The following is a 21,338-nucleotide window of genomic DNA, read 5'->3' as shown; positions in this document are numbered from 1 at the left end:
TTAGTAGAATTTGCTTTCGGTATATGTGATATAACGACGTGAAACAAATAATGTTGTGGTTGATCAAAATGCCGAAAGGTATATCCGTTGATGATGCATATATAGATAGCCCAAAGAATATTAACAATTTTCCATTGCAAAACACTATCACCTACAACAAAAACATATATCGATATATTGATACCATCCCTACATCTTCCAAGCTCAAGCACGGCGGAATGTTTGATTTTCGTTTTTAAGTGGTTACCGGTCAAATATATATATCGGAAATACAAAGGTAACTAGCAGAATGTTGTTCTGCAGCATTGAAATATAAACTAGCTGGAAGACAGCCTTCGATAGAGAGATCGCAAAGATTTGATCGCGTTCGCCACCGCCTCCGCCGCCTTGTCGCCATTTTCCTCGCATACACATACAAGTTTACCGTTTAACGCTGCATCAGCAGAAAAGTTCAGCCAAATTGATCATATTTCACGTGTTGGGTGTGCGCTGCATTTTCTCTCAAAATAAAACGAAGAGCAGTTTCCGAAATGTCAGATCTAGACTGGGACGAGCCAGATCAGGCTCCTGCTTATAATATGTCTAGTCGTGATAATAGAGATTTCAACGACAAGTACGAGCGCAACGTGAAACGCGACGAAAACTCGCGTGGTCAGCGCGGCGGCTACAGCGGCTACGGCAATCGAAATAGGGACAACCACGACGATTATGGTCAGGGACGCCGCGATCGCGGTGATAATGCTGGCGGTGGGTTTGCAAAAAGCGCAGAGTACGCCCTCTCGGAAGTGATCAACATTGGCGCCGACATGATTGGACGCATCATAGGCCGCGCGGGCTCCAATGTGACGCGCATCCAAACAGATTTCGATGTGCGGGTCAACGTGGATAAAAGCGATTTAACTGTAAAGATCTTGGGCAATATCCAGCGCAACGTCAGCGATGCCGCAAATTACATTCGAAATCAGATATCAAGCGATTCTGGCAATCGTGACAGAGGCTCCCATGGTCGTGGCGATGGAGTTTCATCCAGCTATGGCGGAGGAGGTGGTTCCAGCTATGGCGCAGGAGGAGGATCCAGTTATGGAGCACGAGGTGGCTCCAGCTATGGCGCAGGAGGTGGTTCCAGCTATGGCGCTGGAGGTGGTTCCAGCTATGGCGCAGGAGGTAGTTCCAGCTATGGCGCAGGTGGTGGAAGTGGATCAGGCTATGGTCGGTATCGCACCGAAGCTAGCAGCCATGACGATGCCTCTAATCAAGATGGCGACTTGACTGGCACCATTGATTGGGCAGGCCTGAACAAAGCCTCTGTAAGTCACACACCCATAAATCCCATCTAAACCCAATTGAAAGACATCAAATACTTGCAGGAACAAGCTGCAGCAGCGCGTTGGGCCAAACTGCCTCAATTGACAAAGAACTTTTACAGGGAGGCACCCGAGGTGGCGAACCTAAGCGACGAGGAAGTGCAACGCATACGCGCGGAGAACAACAACACGACAGTTTCCCTTGTGTTTGAGCCGAAGGAGGGCGAAGCTGTGCCAACCATACCGAATCCAGTATGGAAATTCGAGCAATGCTTTGCCGAATATCCCGATTTGCTGGGCGAAATCGAGAAGCAGGGCTTCCCCAAGCCCTCGCCCATTCAGTCGCAGGCGTGGCCCATTCTGCTGAAGGGTCATGATATGATTGGCATTGCCCAGACGGGCACAGGCAAGACGCTGGCCTTCCTGCTGCCCGGCATGATACACACCGAGTATCAAAGCATTCCCAGGGGTCAGCGTGGCGGCGCCAATGTCCTCGTGCTGGCGCCCACTCGCGAATTGGCGCTCCAGATCGAAATGGAGGTGAAGAAGTATTCCTTCCGCGACATGAGGGCGTAAGTTTGCACGAATTTTGAGTGAGATTTTGTGACCGTTATGACTTCATCTTTCAGGGTTTGCATTTATGGAGGCGGAAGTCGTCGGAATCAGATCTCAGATGTGGAGCGTGGAGCGGAGATTATCATCTGTACGCCCGGGCGTCTCAACGATTTGGTTCAGGCAAACGTCATAGACGTCAGCAGCATCACTTATCTGGTACTGGACGAAGCGGATCGTATGCTGGACATGGGATTCGAGCCACAGATTCGCAAGGTCTTGATGGACATTCGTCCCGATCGCCAGACCATTATGACATCGGCCACCTGGCCGCCTGGCGTGCGCCGTCTCGCTCAAAGCTACATGAACAATCCCATCCAGGTGTGCGTTGGTTCCCTCGATCTGGCAGCCACACACTCGGTGAAGCAGGTCATTGAGCTGCTGGAGGATGAGTCCGAGAAGTACAGCATCATCAAAACCTTTGTCAAGAACATGACAAACACCGACAAGATAATCGTTTTCTGCGGCCGCAAGGCACGCGCCGACGATCTGTCCAGTGACTTGACCCTGGACGGCTTCATGACCCAGTGCATACATGGCAGTCGCGATCAGAGTGACCGCGAACAGGCCATTGCCGACATTAAGTCGGGCGTGGTGCGTATTCTCATAGCCACCGATGTGGCGTCTCGTGGCCTGGACATCGAGGATATCAGGTAAGGAAGGAAGCAGTTTGGAGTCTGCTTTTACTCATTCGTTTGCATCTTTGCAGTCACGTGATCAACTACGATTTCCCACGCAACATCGAGGAGTATGTTCACCGTGTGGGGCGTACGGGACGCGCTGGGCGTACCGGCACCTCCATTAGCTTCATCACACGTTCGGATTGGGGCATGGCCCAAGAGCTTATCAACATTTTGCAGGAGGCTGACCAGGAAGTGCCAGAGCAGCTTCACAACATGGCCCGGCGCTTCAAAGCCATGAAGGAGCGACGTGCTGCAGAAGGTGGCGGCGGAGGTGGACGTGGAGGCTATGGTGGTGGTCGCAGCGGTGGTGGAGGACGCGGCGGTGGCGGCGGCGGTCGCTTCGATCGTTTTGAGTTTTGAATTAATTAACAAAAAATAAGCACAAAATTTCTAGTTTTAAGCAAGACACTCTGTGAAGACGCCGCCACTGAGCTGCTGGAAGAAGCTCCTGGAAGAAGTTGCCGACAACGATCGGCAAGATGATCGGTTCAATTACGTTTTAAAATTTGGTTTTTCAGCCAAATCAACTATTCAAATTTCGGAGCAGACAACAATTCAATCAACCGATGAATATGCTCTCCAAGCTAAGCAAAAATCTAGCTTTAAGCGACTACAGCACTTTGAGAAATGCCTTGAAATTAAGTTTGAATGTACTCAAGGCCATATTCCTTATGCCCAGCGGTATCTTTGTTACCCTTCGATATTAAAGTTTCAACCAAAATTAGAACATTTGTCACTTTATTTGAAACTTAATTGGCACCTCCGGCATATTTCTCGAGCAGTTCCTGTTTGCGCTTGCGTAGTAGCGCCTCCTGCACATCCTGCTGGGTCGGCACGGGCACATGGGCGGTGAACTTTGGCGCCAGCAGGCCATGTGGATCTTCCACCGCTGCCCTGGCCTTGGCGTCCTCGGCAGCCTCTCGTGCAGGCCCAGAAAGTGGATAGATCTCTTCATCCTCCTCCTCGTCGTCGACTATGCGTCCATCGCGAGCCATTTTCTCGCGCCACTCCTGCACTGCCTTCTGCAGGGCTGCGCGCTCAATTCGCTCCTCCAGCGGAATGAGAACTCCATCTTCGTCATCGCGATAGCCATAGTATTCGGCATCCACGTCCTTCATTAGTTCAGCGCGGGATTTGCGAGGAGGCGGCGGTGGATCCTGCTCGAAGAGTTCGCGCACGCCGGGTAAATCTTTGGCGGCACCAAAGTATTTGTAGCCACGATTGCCTGGCACCTCGCGACCCTCCGCATCAAACATTTTCGGTCCATAGCGTCGATAGTGTGGGCCGCCGAGCGAGGAGATCTGATTCTCCCAATGACGCTTCTCGCGCAGCAGCTTGTTGATCTCATCGTTCAGATCACGTATGCGGAATTCACCAAGGCCGGCTGAAAGGGAAAGCAAAGGAAATGTTAGAAATCGGCCGCCATTTTATACGATTGAAATCGAATTCAATACCATTCTGTATTTGTGCAACTTTCTTGGATATTTCACGTATAATCTCCAAGCGGAACTTCTCGCATCTGGGTAGATCGCCACATTCTGAGGCCAGGTACGGGCGGCGTTCCTTTTCGCCGGATTCCACTTCCTTGGCGGCCCGCCAACGTGCCAATGTGGTCCTGCCGGAGTAGCGCCAAGAAACTTTAAGAATCGATTTAACTCACTTTAATGGTCATACTTACATTGCTTTCTCCGCATTTCTCGCCTAAAAGTACACAGTTTATACACATTTTATTAGAATTTCATTAAATAAATCGCCGACTTACCATTTTGTTTACTTTCTTGTTTTTCCGCTTTTGCCATTCACAACGGATCAGCTGTCAGCCGATGTTACATTCGATAGTTCTGGTGTTTACAATATTAATTATATGTTTTAATTAATTTCCTCCATGGAAAATTTGTTTCTTCAACGGTGCATGTATATTAAATTTATATTTGTTTAACGCACCTCCAAACGGAAAAGTTAGTAAAAAAAACCATTGAGAAAAGTTGTCGGTGTTTCCGTATTTTTGTATGTATTGTAAAAAGTTAAAGAACATATCTATAGGCAAAAGGATTTGGTATATTTCTTATGATCAAGCGGTATATTTTATAGATAAATTCGCGATCACACTGGCTACAACAGTGGGCTTTTAACGGTTGAAACATCATTTGTATGGGCCAGCAACATGCTGCAGCATTGCTCCCCAACATTTGGCGCGGAATAAGCAACATTTAATATCCCTAGTGGGAAGGATATCCTGGAATTGAGCACATGTTGGAAATGTCAGGCTCTAATCAATGCAATAACAAGTAAATCTGTGTTGGAGACTTATCTCAAGAAAGTTTATATATTATAGGTGCGCAAATGCACATGCACTACACTACTAACCAAATAGTATAACTATATTATACTATTTGGTTAGTGACTATACCTACCGGTTAACAAGCAACAAATTGTCAAATACGTAGCAATCCATTCCCACTCACGTAACGATTTATGCAACTTTTGTTGGTTGACCTTTTTAGTTTTAACCTTCATTTGTAAGCATTCCAACAAAGGGAAGTCGTGAAAACTAACGAATCTTGTGGAGAATTGATTGATAAATTGGAAAAAATTATAGTTTTAGCGCGAAGACTCTTAACCAGCTAGTAATATCAAATAGAACATCAAAATCGAGGAAAACGATTTGAGAAACGGTATAATTACAGTATATTTTGAAAATGCAACCGTATATTTTGGTATGTTTCCGAGGGTCAGTCGGTATATTCTATCGATAGTTCCGCGGTCACACTGGACGCCAACGCCATTTACGTTTTGGAAACCTTTTTTTGCCAAAAGAATTCGAATAATAAGCCTAATAAAACAGTGCGAATATGTTGGCACTCATAAACAGAATCCTCGACTGGTTCAAGAGCATCTTCTGGAAAGAGGAGATGGAACTGACGCTGGTGGGACTGCAGTTCTCGGGGAAGACAACGTTCGTCAATGTTATTGCAGTGAGTATTTGCATATGGGTGTGTTTCAGTGTGTGTGCCATTTTCGCAAATGTGTGTGTGAGGGGGGTAGCTTGATTGCTGCTGTTGTGTGGCGTAGGAGGAGACGCCGAGGGGCAGAGAAAGCCGGGGACTATGACAATTCCATCAAATAATACAAACGAAATTAACCCCGCGACTGACAAAAGAATCGCACAGAGAGCGAGAGAGAAAGACAGAGAGAGAAAGAGCAAACACAGACCCTCGCTCCCGGACGAGTGAGCAATCACCATGAACTTGGGCCCCACGTCTCGCTATTTGGTTATTGATTGCCTTTGTTTCTTCGCTGGCCACCTTATCGGCCAGTTTCTTCGTTTGTTCACCATTGCATTAATTATTAACGCTGTGCTAACTGTTTTATTTTAGCGCTACTTTTTATGTTCGCTCGTAATCAATAAACGCCATACGCATGTTCGAAACAATGACGCATTATCAGCGTCCAGAGACCAGCTGACCCCCGCCCATTGTACCGGCAGCCCACTCTGCCACCTACTTACTGTACAATCTCCTCTCTCACTCTCCACTTGCGTGCTGATAAGTCGCGATCCAGATTTAAATATCAGCTGCAAAATGCATTGAAACCGCCGAGGAGAGTCAGCAGCACTCTCGGGGAGGAGGAGGAGCTATGAGTCATGTAAATGTACCCGCATGCAATAAGCTTAGGTCTGGTATGTGTTGGGAGTTTTCCACTGCTTATCATGAGCAAATTTATGAACATTTAAGATCTGTTCCAGTAGCTACCGCGGCCGCTGCTCATTGAAAACCATAGCACGCTTTAGGGCATTCTAGTAAAATATCTTTAAATGGTAGAAATATGATTATAGCTCCATGTAAATGTTTCCCCTATTAATTCAGTAATTTCATCCCTTGCAGTCCGGCCAATTTGCTGAGGATATGATACCCACAGTGGGCTTCAACATGCGAAAAATAACCCGAGGCAATGTAACCATCAAGGTCTGGGATATTGGCGGCCAGCCCCGTTTCCGTTCCATGTGGGAGCGGTATTGTCGCGGTGTCAATGCAATTGTGTAAGCTAATCAACCTTCTAATTGGATAATGGACACAAATTACCAAAAGTTATGTAATTGACAGCTATATGGTGGATGCGGCTGATCTGGATAAGCTGGAGGCCTCGAGGAACGAGCTGCACTCGCTGTTGGACAAGCCGCAGCTGGCCGGCATTCCAGTGCTCGTGTTGGGCAACAAACGTGATCTTCCAGGAGCGCTCGACGAGACTGGCCTCATTGAGCGAATGTAAGTGAAGGAAAATATAGGACAGGACCCCAAAAATAATGCATTAAATTTCATTGTAGGAATCTATCGAGCATACAGGACCGTGAAATATGCTGTTACAGTATTTCGTGTAAGGAAAAGGACAACATTGACATAACGCTGCAGTGGTTAATTCAACATTCGAAAAGCCAAAGTCGTTAGATAACTAAACTAACAACCCACACACAAACACAAACACACACCCACTACCCACACAAAACACACAAACACACACACATAAACATAGGCCCTGTATCTCACACGGAACAACTATATACATTTATACAAAAATCTATATATTAATGATTTGCAGCGTGATGAGGGAATGAGAAATGATTTTGAGTAGTGAATCGAAGAAGAAATCTAAACTTATACGCAGTACTAAGCAATGCCTTGATGATCCAACTGTTTTGTACGAATGTCTGCATACACATACACATGTCCTTGTACTTGTCCTTCTTACACTGTGTTCTTCCTGTCGGAATTCTAGGGCGTAGAGTCGCGGCAGAGTCTGTCTCGGTGCTTGTTTGTCTCGAAAATCGAATGATGTTTAAACGAACTCTGTGTAAATCGTTAGTACTGTTAGTTAATCCACAAGCAAACACACACACACACACACACGCATAAACTATGTACTCCATTCTGGCGTGATCGAGCGCAACTCTCTTCAATCCCTCAATCGCCATGTGCCTGTCGCTGGCATCTCTACCGATTTCGTTGTCTGTGTCCACTTTTAGTTAGACTTATGTTTAGCGTTTATTGGTGTGATTATATAAATATTATTATTATTTTTTATAATTTTTATATAAAAAATATAACTTTACAATTCGCTTATTATTTATGAACTGAATTTTTGCTTAGCGAAAAAAAACACAAAACACAAAAAGGAAAACTACAACTGAAACAGAAAAGAAGTAAATAGCAGAGGATAAACTAAAATTATTATTAAAGCGTTTTAAACTAAATATAAACCTTAATGTACGTGAAATCAACTAAAGTATGAAAAAAGTCATAGCTAAAGAAATTCGAATGCTGTAGCCCCCCTCTGAAAAGAAAGTTCATTGTAAGATATGCAAAAAAGAAAAAAAGAAATAAATTGTTGAGTTTTACTAGTAGCAGCAGTCAAACCCAAATCCATATCCAAATCCAAAACCGAAACCAAATCGAAAGTCCTTAAGCCTTGTCACGCTTCTTTTGTATACTCATTAACATTCACCTAGCTAATTACGATAATTTATATGAAACAGTTATGCAAATTATAAGCTACTCGTACAATAACCAAATTGAATAATGAAACAAACAAAAAAAAACCAAACTGGAAGCGAGCAAGGCATACACAACAACAACAACAAGAAAAACAAACAAAACAGAAAAAAAACCAATAAAGACAAATTATAAAAACATTAGAAAAGCCATGAAAAATCTCATAAATTACACAAAACGAGTGAAATCAAATCAAATATTCCAAACACCGGTTCGAAAATAATTTATAGAGAACAAAAGACAAGTGGTTGCTTGGCCACCCAAACGGAGCAATTGATAGATGCGCCCAGTCCTATGAACGCATAAATATTGCTAAGGAGAACAGAGCACAGAGCGGCAGAAAAAGGAGGAGTGTGAGCCCTTAGCTAATTAGAAATTCTGTGTGCAGAATCAAGGCACTAGCACCATTCTGTGTGTGTGTGTGTGTGTGTGTGTGTGTGTGGCAGAGGGACAAGGAGAGTGGCAGGAGGCAAACGTTCCTGGAATACGTGTCAAGCACGAGCCGAGCCGAGCCGAGCCGTCTCTGAGTCATAATCAAATATTCTCATGCCTCGTCCCGGGCTTCCTGCTTCCTTTTGGCCATCCCGCTGCAGTGCCAGTGCCTCTTCAAGTTTGTTGCCTCAGTCTTTTGTTTGTTGTGTCGCTTCATATTTCAAATTGCGTTAATTACACTTTTAAATGCTGGAAATTAACATTGCCCCCCCCGATAAGATAAGCATCTCTGTGCGCGGCCATTTGCCACAAGCCAAACATTCGGCTCGGCCATAACTCGAAGCGAATCCCCCGAAAAAGAAACCAAAACTAACGACGTGCTCGTAAAAAACTAAATTAAATACAAGTAAAAATGCTAAAGTCGCTAATACGACTGTGAGATACCCGCTAAACGGTTTGAGTTTCTTATGCAGAAAGTTAAGTTTAGGTTTATCAAATTATGCTGGTTTTTTTTCGGAGAGATTTGACAGAAAATAAGAGCAACATCGGGGAATATATATTAATATTAACGAATAACCCAAGAGTATTGGGGTATAAACATTATGCATTCCATCCCTAGATGTCGGATATTTTTGGGTTTTAAATGAATCTATTACAGTGTGTTCTATAGCTCTAAGGCTTAGAGTCTAAGCAAATGAAAGAAGATTTCTTAAAAAGGTCATAATTTTAGAGTTTTCTCTCACCTCTTTGGCAATGCAAAGAAATCCTTCCAAAAGCGTTCTTTGATTCCCCTCAATCGATCCACAATATCAAACTTATTTTCACTCTTATTTCAAGTTTGTTTTACAGTTATGTTACGCAGTGTATGTCTGTAAAAATAACATTCTTTTGGCTGGTGCGGCGCCGCAGGGGCTTAGTTCTTTCTGCTTAATTTTCAGCGATTTGTGCGACTTGTGCTGATTATATAATGACATATAAAACATGCCCAAACAACATTTAAATTTTTATACTTTTTGTTTCGTGTGTTTATATGGTTGTATTTTTCGCAAGCCACATTAAGCCAAAACCATTCATTTGTATGCGCCACAGCTGCCATCATCGTGACTGCTTTGATGAAAAGCCGTCACAGAATGCTACAAAAAAATATCAGAGAGAACAACAAAAAATGGTGAAAAGAATGAGCGAACAATAAATAAAAACTAGGCGGGGTGTTGGCCATAAATATATGAAGAGATAACTTATAATTTATTGATTGAACTGCAAAAAGGGAAAACCCAGGATTAGCTATGAGATTCAATAATGGAAACCATGGGGGAAAACGTATTTCTCTTTGGTTGTTGCAGTCACAAATACTTTACTTCTGCAAGATCTATACTTTCATCTATATTTTTGTACACTCCCCCAACCCCTTCATCGCTCCTTCTGCTCCAACCAAATTATGCTTAAATATATTTTAATTGAAAGCCCCCACAATGGGGACTGCACGAGGCCACCAAAAGTGTGTCTGGCCCCCAAACATGCTGTGCCACCTGAAAAGTTCCTGGAAATGTAGCAAAAACAACAACGAAAAACAAGGAGAAACGAGCAGAGAAAGACCCCAACCAGAAACAATAACCAGGCAGTAGATGGGAAGAGGGGGGGGATAGTAGCTCTGGAGCAGGCATAAAGTTCAAACCTTAACAAGATGAAACAAAAGGCTGTCTGGCAAAATGCTCTACCGCGTACTCGCCAGACTCGTGGGCAACAGTTTTCATGCTTGGCTTTTACCCCCGCTCTCTCTCTCTCTCTCTCTCTCGCTCTCAATCGTTTCTCCTCCGATGCCCCCCTGCCCGCTCAGCCAGCACTGTCAGTAGCAGGATGCCATGGAGACGAAGACAGGAACAGCAACACAGACGAAGACGAAGACGGAGTCAGAGACGACGACAGCGACGAAGCTCGAGACGACGACAACTTGGCTGACAACAAGGCGAATGCAAATAAGTTCTGTCTCCGCTCATTTCTGCTGAATTTGCTCAGCTCCAACTGCTGATTTCCACCTTCACCTTCGCGTGCAGTCTGTCTCGATCCTGGTCCTACACTGTGTGTTGGTCTTGGTCTTTGTCTTTGGCTTGATTTATCTGGCATTTTATTGGCCAGCGCCATTTGCTTTCAGTGCTCGGTGCTGTGTCGATGCCTAGACCATAATTTACGCATCTTTGCCACCTTTTTTTGGCCCTGCACTGGACTAATAAAGTTCTCTCAGGTGTGAACAGCTCCGCCACAGTTGAGGCTGTGGCTGCGGCTGTTGCTGTGGCTGAGGTCGGGGCACAGCTTAATTGATGACAACATCTTGGAATTTTCGCTGGTATTCCAGCAACTGAAGTTGTCTGGTTGTTGCCTGTCCGCAGACTCCTTCTTGGGGCTTGGGGCCCAGCTGTTGTCGTCTTTGGCTAACTGAAATCAGTTAAATAATGAAACATTTGCACGATACTGGGGGGAATCGGAATCGGAATCGTATCGAGCGCGGGCTTGAGCCTGTGCCTGTGCCTGTGCCAGTGCAGCATCCAGGCAACAGCAGCAGCAACAACAATCAGCACAATCCACAGTTGTATGGTGCTACATATCGTACAAGATTTCCGGGAATTGAAAACTGCTAAAAATCGTGTTTGATTTTATACGTTTGCTGTTGCTGCTGCTGCTGCTGCTGCTGTCCCCTCCTTATGCATGCAACCGCGAAGCCAGCGCGGAGAAGTAGTGTGGTGTGGCATGGGGCATGGGCCAGGAGATACCTGCAGCAGCAGCAGCAGCAGCATCTACGATACGCGTCGTGGTTCAACATGCAATCGCAACAAACGAAAGCAGCTTGTTAACTAATTAAAACCAAAATATATGCAAATCAAAGGCCACAAAGCCCCAAGATACCCCAAAAACCCAGAAGCAGAAACCCAGAAGTTACCCCGAAAAGGAGTCTCCAATCCCCCCGATTCGGAGCTACCGTTTTGGATTCGCCTCTGCTCCGTTCTGTTTTGTTCTTTTCTTTTTTTTCGGGGGCAATTAAGTGAGTCGAAGGAGTCTGCCATAACTAAATAGCACAAAGAGCATTGTGCAAAAATTAATTGCAACATTTTGAGCAGGCACCCACAACCGACCACCGACCGACCGGCCGACCGACCGGACCGCACCCCTTGCTGATCCTGCAATCAATTCCGAATGGATTTCAAGCGAAGCAATCGAATGCGGATTTACGAGTTGCCTGCCCTGCATTTTGCCTTTTCGAGTCGTCCATTTGGCCCATTGTCGAGTGTCCCCCAGGGCTGCCTGCAGGCCTGATGATGGTGGGTGACCAGACCCATCTCCATCTCCATCCTCATCGTCGTCGTCGTCGTCGTGGTCTTGTGTCTTCTGCTTAGGTGCGGACATATGTAAAACAAGCCATGAAACAACCAGCAGAGAGCAGAGAGCAGCATCAGGATTCGCAGTCGCAGTCGCAGTCGCATTCGGATTCGGAAGTGAAATTTATTTTGCATATTCGCCCCAAAAGCCATTGTCTTTTTTCGGTCCAGGAGGGATCTCTGCACTCTCTGTGGGGTCACCGGCAAGTGCCTGCTCCTGGGAAACTTTTAGCTCTTCGCATATATCAGGGAGGGAAGACCGAGACCAGACCCGACCAGAGCAGAGCAGAGGACAACCCTCTCGATTGTCACTGGGAAATTATCCAATTTTGTGGTTTGCATTCAAATTGAGCAGCAGCGGCTGTCAATTTACAAAAGGCCCAGAAGGCACAGAGTAGCACAGAGAAGCTATTGGTGGAAGCGAGGGCAGCAGACAGCAGAGAGGAGACACAGACCCAGAGCCAGACGAGTAGCTGTCATGTTGATGAATGCAATTGGCAATTGCCCTCAGCTTTCGGTGTGGTCCCTCGGCTTAGCCTGGCTCTGGCCTGTGTGTGAGGATAGGGATAGGAATGGCGTATGGAGACCATCAAAATCATAATCGCGATCTCTGCTCGATCCCGATTTCGAACCCTTTTATTACTCGCTTCCGGATATCCACGGTCATAAAATGCACTGCCAACGCCGCGCCGTTTATTAATTGCATCAAGATCAGGCGCGACAGCCGACCAGCCAGCCGATCAGCCTCAAGCCCAAAACGAAACAGAATTTTGATAAGAAATTTCACTAATGAGTATTTACCTTTTGGGAGTAACTCCGTTGGGATTGGGCAATGGTTTTTTCCTGGTTGCTTTTTCTTGGGGGTGGGGTTAAACGAACGTTAAGTTTAACGGGGCGTATGCTTAATGCTAGATTAATATCGCAAATTTCATGTGCGCTGAACTTAACGGCTGATCGCTCATAAAATTAATCAAGCTGCTTTAGGCTACTTTAATGTTTTTGCAGCACTTTTACATGCGCGATGCCCTTCCATTTCGGTAACGGGCATGAGCGAATTTTTGCTGTGAAATGGAATAAAGAATATTACATTTGGAAGATAGCTTTTAGGTAGAGTTAATCTTATGCTTAAGAAGTGATTAAATAATCGATAAAACCTCTCAGGTATGGCTGTCTGTCCCAAAAGTTTCCTCTACCATTAAATAAATTAATTTCAGATTAAATTTAATCCAAACCTTTAAACCCCCAACTCAAAATCTGCTAAAATAGAGCATTAAATATTCGGTTTTGCGGTTCTCTTTAGGCTTGTTTCAAATTGTTGTTAATATTTTCACATACTCATACTTTGGTGGGATTTCCTTTCCCTTTGCTGGGGATACACGCTCGCGGTTAACAAATTGCTTTTGTTATCGCCGATTTCGATGCAGAGCGAGTTGAATGCACTCTGCAGCGACTCTGCCACTCCACGCTTTGGCCACCACACACTCGAGGACCTACTCTGTGTGCAACTCCTTGGCTGGCCCAACTCACGTACAGAGTACGAGTCGAGTTGGGCGGTCGCTCAGTCGCTTGGTCGTTGCTTGAGCCATTTGTTACATTATAATATAATATAATAAATTTCTCCGCAGCTAGACAAACAGAAGAGTTGAGTAGAAGACAAATAAATAATGCATTTGGCCATAAATATCCTGGTTGTCGCCTGATTGACGCCTGACGTTTGTCATGGGCCGGCCAATTTGCATTGGGTTCATTGGAAAATGTCAATTTTAATTGAATTTGCACTGACGAAAGGCTCTTGGCCACAGCCAACTCCGATTTATGTCTTCTCAGCGTTTCGTAATAAACATGTCAGACCCAATCCCCCAATCCGAACTCCCAATCCACAATCCCAAATCCCAGTCTTCGTACTCAACCTCAGTTTCGATCTGTGTCTGCGAGCCAGCTTTGGACCAACTAATTTGAGCGCTAGCTGGGAACAGTTTTCTCAAACACACACACTCACACACACACACCGATACAGATGAACAGGATCACTGGTGGGGTTGGGGGAAAACAAAACCTGCTCTGGAGGCTGCTGCAACTTGTCCCCTCGCCAGGCACCACTTGCACCAATCCCAGACGCTAGCTTAATGCCATAATTTATGCGCACGACTCGCTTTGGGTTTGTGGCTCCGCCTTTGGGCCAATCAGCAGCGGTGACTGCTGCGACCATGTCTAGGGCTGGCTAGCAATATCCGCAACTAGCAGCTACACAAAAACATATATCCGCACAGATTGAACATGAATCAAAGTGGAAGCTAACAAACACTAATTATAATTCATTATTTTTTGGAACTCATAAGCAGCTTCCTTTCCCTTCAAGTGGAGGTCTGGAAAAGATTTGCCCAGAACTTGGCAATAATAAAATCCTCAATGGAGTGGTTAAAGATCTGAAGAAAGTTCACTCTCGTTGCCTTTCTTTATCGGCAGACTGTTCACCTTTCTGCAGACTTTGCCTTTGGACATTTGTGTATTTCAAACCCCATAACAATCCACCTTTAGGTATCCCTCATGGCTGGTTGTTCGCTCTCCCTCTGCGGAAACATGAATTACACATTTCTTCAGTTCTTGAAACGAATTCGATTCGACTGGGAATCGCACCTGCTTGGGTAACCTGCGGCCAGGATGAAGCAATAAAAATGCAGCGCGTGCCGAGTATTCCAGAGAAAAGGAAAAGAAAAACATAAACCGCCAAAAAATGAACACAGGAAAACTGAGAAACAGAAAGTGCAAGGTGCAAGCCGAGTGGCAAGCGGCAAGAGGCATCAAATGTGGGAACGGGAATGGGAATGGGAACTCGACTGTGTGGCATCAGTAAATTGAATTACCGGGGGCTAAGCTGAAAGGCAAACCCAAAATGCAAACCCTCACAGAGAGAAGAGAAACAATCCTAGGCGGATCAATGCGTTTCTCGTTTTGCGCTTGAGTGACGGAAACCGCAACACTGAACATTTGTGGGCAATTGTCGGATTTTGAAATTTGTCCAAAGATTTAATGCCTCAATGGATAAACACACACATTCGAAACGGATCCGATCAGATCCGATCTGATGTCGGCTGAGCGATTGCTTTGTCAATTGCCAATTGATCTTTTGGGCAATTGATCCGCTTTCATTTCGTTTCGTTTCGCTTTCAATTTCATTGGATGGGATTTTTCCTATTTTTGTTGTTATTTGCTGGGGTGCGTGCTACAGAAAGATTAAAATAAAAACAAAACCATAAAAAAAACAGTTAAATCAATAAATTTCAAATGCATTTCCAATGCAAATTCTGCACCATTATTCATCACGATATGCCATCTAAATCGCTATTTAATTGTGAGCATTAATTAGTCCGTACAGCGATGGCTGCTCTGCTGCCGTGCGATAAACACTTGACTTACATATATGTATATTTAGTATATGTATTACCCACTAGCACAAATACACTTAATTATGGCTTAGAGCCGATTTTGGCCATAAAAAAACGGACACTCACTGCGACAAAAATTGATTCTTTGGCATGGCAAAAACTTTATGGACGGACAGTCGTAAAAAGTCGCATCAAATCAGGCAAAATTATTGAGAGCGAGTGAGCTAAGCCATTGTGAATCCTCAGAGCTGTGGCACGTGTAAATAAATTGCTTTCCAATGGGTCGGAACCCTTCCACTTGACCTGACCATTTGGTCTTTATCAGTGGTCCAGTCCGGCCAGCAGAGAGCCAGCCCGAAAGGGTTACCTCTAATCCCTGGCAATAAAATACAATTTTGCCCAGCCCGCTCCCGCTCCTCCTCCCGCTGCCGTTTAAGCTCGTGGAGGGTGTGTGGACCATCATGGGATATCTTCTCGGAAGCTGTTCTAGCTGTTGTTTAAATAAGAATTGAACTGTGAAGAAGCGATGCGAATGACGTTTACTTTTTATGTTTGTTTATCGCTAAAACCGAAAGCTGGACACTCGCTCGGACACTCTGCTTCAGTGCGCTCCACCATAAATCCGGTTACTTATTCACTTCTTGCCGTTGTTAAAGGACACTTAGGATTTTGTTTTATTTTATGGATTTATACAGATTTTGTTGCTGTTTGACTTGCCTCTGGGCCACTCATTCAACTGTGTAATTGGCTTTGAAATGTGAATTTGCTCTGCTTATTTCTGTGTCTGTTTGGAGTTTGAGTTTGAGTTCTGTTCGATATAATGGCTGCAGAACTGTAAAGTTTAGAGTTCTCGCTGATGATGACCATCGCGTGAGACCAGAGAGAGAGAGAGAGAGAGAGAGTACTCTCCGCTTTTATGGCTTATTACTGGACTAATTGAGGCCATTGTCATTCCAGCTCTTTGGCAGATCTTGCTGCAGCTTGCATGTCTCCTGTTCGGGCTTTGGGTTTGAGTTCGGGTTCACTCGCCCACTTAATTGTCATTTCCAGACCATGTGTGTATATGTGTGTGTGTGTGTGTGTTTTTGGCGAATGACAGACAGCATTTTTGGTGCTGAAATGCTCGAGTTGCACGTGAGGCGACAATTATGCAGTAACATTCACCACAGCAACATGTTGCCAAGAGCACAAATGTTGCCAGGCAGCCCAGTGTGTGAGAGAATTGTCTTAGATCAGAATTACATGAATTACAGATAGTTCGGTGATTAGTTAACTGCAGCTTGGGCGTAATACCTGTTATAAAAGATGTCTGCGTGATGGCTGAGAAGTTTGATATGAAATGCTTACAAATAACATGGATTACGGAGGAGTTTTATGCTAGCTGGTTAACAAACTATAGTTAATTGAGATCTTGTTGCAATAATAACTAGAGAGATTATGGGGAATTCTTAGAGGATATCATAAACTTGAGATCAAAATATTTTTAGAGTAAGATTCTAAGCTAAATGTAGCTAAAAATTCAGCAACTTACACTCTGAAACATAAATATATACAGACAATCGGCAAAAGTTTCCCAAATCAGGATACAAATGGCACTGGCATACAATTCATTTCTCCAAATTCTTCAGGAATTTATTCATGTTTAAATTTGTTTTAAATATATTAAACCATTAGTTGTTTAATCAAAAAATAAACAATATAATTGCAACATATTCTAACTACAACCAACACGTAATAAAATGTTTAATGTTCGGTTTTGATCCATTCTAAGTAGCATTCAGTTCCCTCTTCCCTGTTAGATGTGCGTCTTGGAAACGAGTCTTATGCGATACCTGCCTCAAAGTGGCATAATTACATGTTTCGATGACAAATGCCAGCCCGGGCAGGGGACTGACTGCGTTCATTAGGGATTGTCGCTGGAGTGGGTGAGCGGAGTGTCCGCTGTGGGGGAAGGTCGGCCTCTCTGCAAACCGAAGGAATGCTGCACGAATGCGCGCGATTAACTAGCCAAAGGAATGACCAAAAAACACAACAAAAACAAAAACGTAGAGAAGAGAGAATAGAGAGGGAAGGTACCCTGTCCCCGGTTACAGCCACAATTGCATTTTTGGTTACATTTCGCTCACGTTTCGGCTGCAATTAAAACCGAACGAAAGGGAACCACAAGCGAACAGCGGAGGTACTGCGGAGAGGTAGAGTAGAGGCCGCACCGCGCTTAGCCAACTATGAAGATTCAGATAAGCGTCTCATTTTCCTAGCAGCTTGTCCAGGGTCCACCGCGGGCCCCAGGTCCACGGCCAGTCGCAGTCTCAGTACCTGGCCCGGGGCACCGGACAGCTTTTGGTCAGTTCTCGTTTTGTGTTCTCCACGTTTTCCATTTCATTTCATTTTCGTGTGGCACAAGGGGCGTGTTGCAACAGTACACAAAAAATTGTCGCCTCAAGTGAGAGGTTTCTAGAGAGACACAGAGAGGGAGAGAGAGGGAGTAAGAGTGGCGGGGTAAAGACCTTGAGTGTCCTATAAATGCATTGAAATTACATGAAAATGCAACAAAATGTGTACGAGGGTGTACACACTCCGCCCCGCCTTCTGCTCTACCTTTGCTTCCCCTCACGCTTCCACTTATTCTCCTACCGTATTCAAATTTATTTGTAATAATGTCATTTTAAATGTTTCCAAACTGCTGTTTTGTCTCTGTTTTTAATTAAAAAACCATTTGGAAGCGTTCTACTGTGCAGCGGGGCGGAGTGGGGGGAGTTTCGCACTTGGTGGTGCTCGACTCGACAGCAGGATACATTTACAAATTGCCCAAAAGCGGCCACAACCAATCAAAACTGATCCTCATTCGTGGTCGTGGTCGTTTGTAATGATTGCAAACACTATCTGCCCATGTTGATCTCTGTCTTTGTGGGCACCGTTTTTGCTGGGCACAAAGAAAGAAAAAGAAAATGCTTTTCCACAGAATTTCCCCCAGATCATGACTGTGCTGGGGCCCGCGGACTGCGAAACTGCATAGAATTTCAACCATAATCGCAGCGAGTGAGCGAGCGAGCGACTAACAAACCAGCAAACAAGGCGAAAACAACACCAACTGCAACTTGCAACAGCAACAGAACCACCATCACCATCACCACTACCACCAACAACAACCACATCTTGCAACAAACAAACAAAGAGCGGCAAAGGTATCATCATAATCATAATGCGCATAAGCCGCCTGCCTGCCTGCCTGCCTGCCTGCCTGGCGATGGAAGATGTGGGGAGTAGGTTGGGTCCGGGAATTCATTCCAACGAATTCGCAATTCTGCGAAATCAAATTGCACAAATATTTCTCTTATGCAATGCACCAGGGATGGCGGAGCAGGCGGGGCGGATGGCAGAATAGAGCGGCAGATCCCCCAGCTGGAGCACTAACTAAGTAACTAAGCCTTAGTCTCAGCCTCAGTCTCAGTCTCAGCCTCAGTCTCAGCTCTCGGCTGCTGGGCTGCTACTTCGCCAATGGTGGCCATTGTTAGACGCAGTCGCAGATGCTGGCGCAGACACAGAGACACCACACAGGCCAGAGATGGTCGCCATGGAGCAGTCTTGGTAATTTTTTGGTTTACACGATGAAAAAATTGCACAAGCAAAATAATAATAAAAATAGAAAAAAGATTGAGCTGCTCCCAGTGGACTCGAACTATCAAACTTTCGGTCTGATTACAACTAAATCTGAAGTCTGATTAAATTTGCTTGATAATTATAGTAATCAAGATAGTGTGACAAAAACCATAATCAAGATAGAGTAAGTTAAGTGTTTTTAAATTTAAAATAGTTTGAAAATAATTTCAAATGGGTTAAAAACGGAAGTCCAAGTCCAGTAGTCCAAGCTGCCATTTCCTGCTCCGTAGCCACAGGAACGATACCTTCTCCACACTTTAATATTCATAACAAAGCAAAACTAGTTTTTCTAGAAACAGAAACAAACCTTAATGTTGTTGTTCTTGTGTTTGCTTATCAATATGATGATTTACATTGAAATACGCAATATTTTGCACCCTGACAGCTAGTTGGAGATTGAATTTCAACGTTAAACTACTAAACATAATTAATTGTGAAATATGGAACACAACACAGGCTTTCAGAAGGTAAAATACGAGATTGTTTGGACGTTTATCATTCAATCAAATCTATTTATCTTGAGATTTTTATATGAACACAAAGATGTACACTTGACTTCCGTTGATAGTTTTGATTTTATTGGTAAATGTAATCACCCCCATATTCTATAAATTCTCCCCAGAAAACTTTTTCTAGCAAACATCGCAATCTTTCAGTGCCGTGTAAACATTTTGAGCGTCTGGCAGTCTCCCGTGAACGTGATAAGCCCAAATCAACCGCATCATCATCATCATTGCCGTCGTCGTCGTCGTCGTGGTGGCTGCCGTTGTCGTTCCTGTTGTTGTTGTTCCTCTTGTTGTGGCAGTTGAGGGCCTAAACCTCGACTCACCCAGGCCAATCGGCATCGCAGGCCATGGAATTACAGCATCTCTAATCTCTCGACAATTGTGGGCGCGCACACCGAGAGCGCAGCGCGAAATCATGCGAAGACGAAATGGAATCGCAAGATGCAACTGCAACTGCAGCAGGAGAAGGGCGGCTGATCAGTAGGAGTTGCAACAGGGGGGGGGCGTGGGCAGGAGCGGGAGCAGACCCCAAGCAGTCTGCTAAGGTCTCTTAATGCACCCAATGCACAGTCTGTGACTGTCTGGGTTTTTGTTTCCTCTCTGCTTCTCTTTTTGGCCATGACCATGTCCTAAGCCCTCTGCTACCCCTTGGTCCCGTGCTCCCTAGATCGTGTCTCTCCGGCACTTCTAACTCCAGAGAATTCCTTTAAATGGTTTTGGCAACAATTTCTGCCGAGTGCCTTTAGTTTTTGTGCATTTTTTCCGCGGAGTCCAGCAAATGAATCATACCAGCTGGGCATGGAGGTGCTCGCCTCCTCCCTGCTGTGGCGTCGAGTGCTGCGTCGAGTTCCAGTCCCAGTCCCAGTCCCAGTCCTGGCCAGCCGATAGAGAGGAGGATGAGGCCAGACCTGCCTGCACAAGATGTGTGAATTTTTTGTTTCTGGCCAAACAGGGACGGCCCCTGCTCTGGCTCTGGCTGTGGCTGTGGCTGTGGCGAAAAGAGTGAAAATTTATTGAGCTGTGGGCGCGCATTATTCATGCACTGCATCGAGGCAGAGCCAAGCCAGAGTCAGAGCGATGCCAGGCAAGGTCCCAAAAGTAGGCGACACCGAGCCATGCCGCGCCGAGCCGAGCCGAGCTGAGCTTGGGGACTTAACAGTCGCCGTCGCCGTCAGTTTGGGTTAACAGGTTAATGTTGTCCACGGGTCCAAAAAGAGAGACAACAACAAAAAAACAACTAAGTATATCGTATAAAACTATGCACTGCCATTGTTTCACATGCCTCACGGGGCTGGGGCCTGGACTGCAACGCCGTGACCAGATCGGACCACTTATCGCCTGTCAAATGCCATCGATGATGTTGTTGTTCCCTGTTCCCCACTCTCTGCGGTCTACTGTCCAAACCCCCAGCTAATGACGATGATGATGACGAAAGTAGAGAGTTTCGCTGCTGGAATGCGGATTTTGCTCCGCAATTGAATGTTCAATTAGCCCCAGCAGGCAGGCAGTCAGGCAGTCAGGCAGTCAGGCTGGGATCAAGAAGTGTTGCCTGCTTATCACCTTCAGTCTGGTAATTACACAAGAAATGATGTTGGCAACAATAATTCGTTTTGGCACAATTCTGGGAAATTGAAATTTATGCCTCTCCCTCTATCTGCGGAGTGTGTGCATGTATGCCTCCTCCTCCTACTCCTCCACTCTTCCCCACCCGAGAGAACCCATGCTCAGGGCGCATTTATCGGGCAGCATCAATAAATTCCCGCTGCCCAAGCAGAAGCCCAGCAAACAGAACACAACAAACAGAACAGAACAGATCGGATCCGATCCGAACAGCAATC

General features: G+C 45.2%; 3 protein-coding genes across 4 annotated transcripts; 2 read left to right on the top strand and 1 right to left on the bottom strand.

Moving 5' to 3' along the window:
* Positions 1-182: 182 nt before the first annotated feature.
* LOC117899514 (ATP-dependent RNA helicase DBP2) lies at positions 183-3,323 on the top strand. Of its 2 annotated transcripts, XM_034809567.1 has the most exons (5): positions 183-1,116; positions 1,165-1,307; positions 1,368-1,876; positions 1,934-2,569; positions 2,626-3,323. In XM_034809567.1, exons 1-5 carry the CDS (start codon positions 531-533, stop codon positions 2,957-2,959), a joined length of 2,208 nt encoding a protein of 735 aa, XP_034665458.1. In that variant the 5' UTR covers positions 183-530; the 3' UTR covers positions 2,960-3,323. The 2 variants fall into 2 exon arrangements, with proteins under 2 accessions (XP_034665458.1, XP_034665457.1); XM_034809566.1 differs by having other exon boundaries at positions 184-1,307.
* On the bottom strand, positions 3,306-4,426 carry LOC117899516 (pre-mRNA-splicing factor ISY1 homolog). The gene is made up of 4 exons (XM_034809569.1): positions 4,362-4,426; positions 4,278-4,300; positions 4,054-4,214; positions 3,306-3,983 (listed from the first exon to the last, which is right to left on the bottom strand). Exons 1-4 carry the CDS (start codon positions 4,362-4,364, stop codon positions 3,349-3,351), a joined length of 822 nt encoding a protein of 273 aa, XP_034665460.1. The 5' UTR covers positions 4,365-4,426; the 3' UTR covers positions 3,306-3,348.
* A 942-nt stretch (positions 4,427-5,368) lies between these two features.
* Positions 5,369-8,203, top strand: LOC117899517 (ADP-ribosylation factor-like protein 8). Its single transcript, XM_034809570.1, has 4 exons — positions 5,369-5,574; positions 6,484-6,638; positions 6,703-6,864; positions 6,924-8,203. Exons 1-4 carry the CDS (start codon positions 5,452-5,454, stop codon positions 7,042-7,044), a joined length of 561 nt encoding a protein of 186 aa, XP_034665461.1. The 5' UTR covers positions 5,369-5,451; the 3' UTR covers positions 7,045-8,203.
* Positions 8,204-21,338: the final 13,135 nt, after the last annotated feature.

The sequence above is a fragment of the Drosophila subobscura genome, chromosome O (assembly GCF_008121235.1).
Source record: "Drosophila subobscura isolate 14011-0131.10 chromosome O, UCBerk_Dsub_1.0, whole genome shotgun sequence".
Taxonomy (NCBI): domain Eukaryota; kingdom Metazoa; phylum Arthropoda; class Insecta; order Diptera; family Drosophilidae; genus Drosophila; species Drosophila subobscura.
Note: the sequence above shows the minus strand (reverse complement) of the source record. Positions and strands in the feature narration are given on the sequence as shown.

Coding starts and splice junctions, on each gene's coding strand:
- LOC117899514 (XM_034809566.1), top strand. CDS start 531: ATGTCAGATCTAGACTGGGACGAGCCAGATCAGGCTCCTGCTTATAAT. Junction 1,308..1,367: donor CAGGCCTGAACAAAGCCTCT/GTAAGTCACACA, acceptor AAATACTTGCAG/GAACAAGCTGCAGCAGCGCG. Junction 1,877..1,933: donor TCCTTCCGCGACATGAGGGC/GTAAGTTTGCAC, acceptor TTCATCTTTCAG/GGTTTGCATTTATGGAGGCG.
- LOC117899516 (XM_034809569.1), bottom strand. Junction 4,215..4,277: donor AGAAATGCGGAGAAAGCAAT/GTAAGTATGACC, acceptor CTACTCCGGCAG/GACCACATTGGCACGTTGGC. Junction 3,984..4,053: donor AGTTGCACAAATACAGAATG/GTATTGAATTCG, acceptor TTTCCCTTTCAG/CCGGCCTTGGTGAATTCCGC.
- LOC117899517 (XM_034809570.1), top strand. CDS start 5,452: ATGTTGGCACTCATAAACAGAATCCTCGACTGGTTCAAGAGCATCTTC. Junction 5,575..6,483: donor CGTTCGTCAATGTTATTGCA/GTGAGTATTTGC, acceptor CATCCCTTGCAG/TCCGGCCAATTTGCTGAGGA. Junction 6,865..6,923: donor ACTGGCCTCATTGAGCGAAT/GTAAGTGAAGGA, acceptor ATTTCATTGTAG/GAATCTATCGAGCATACAGG.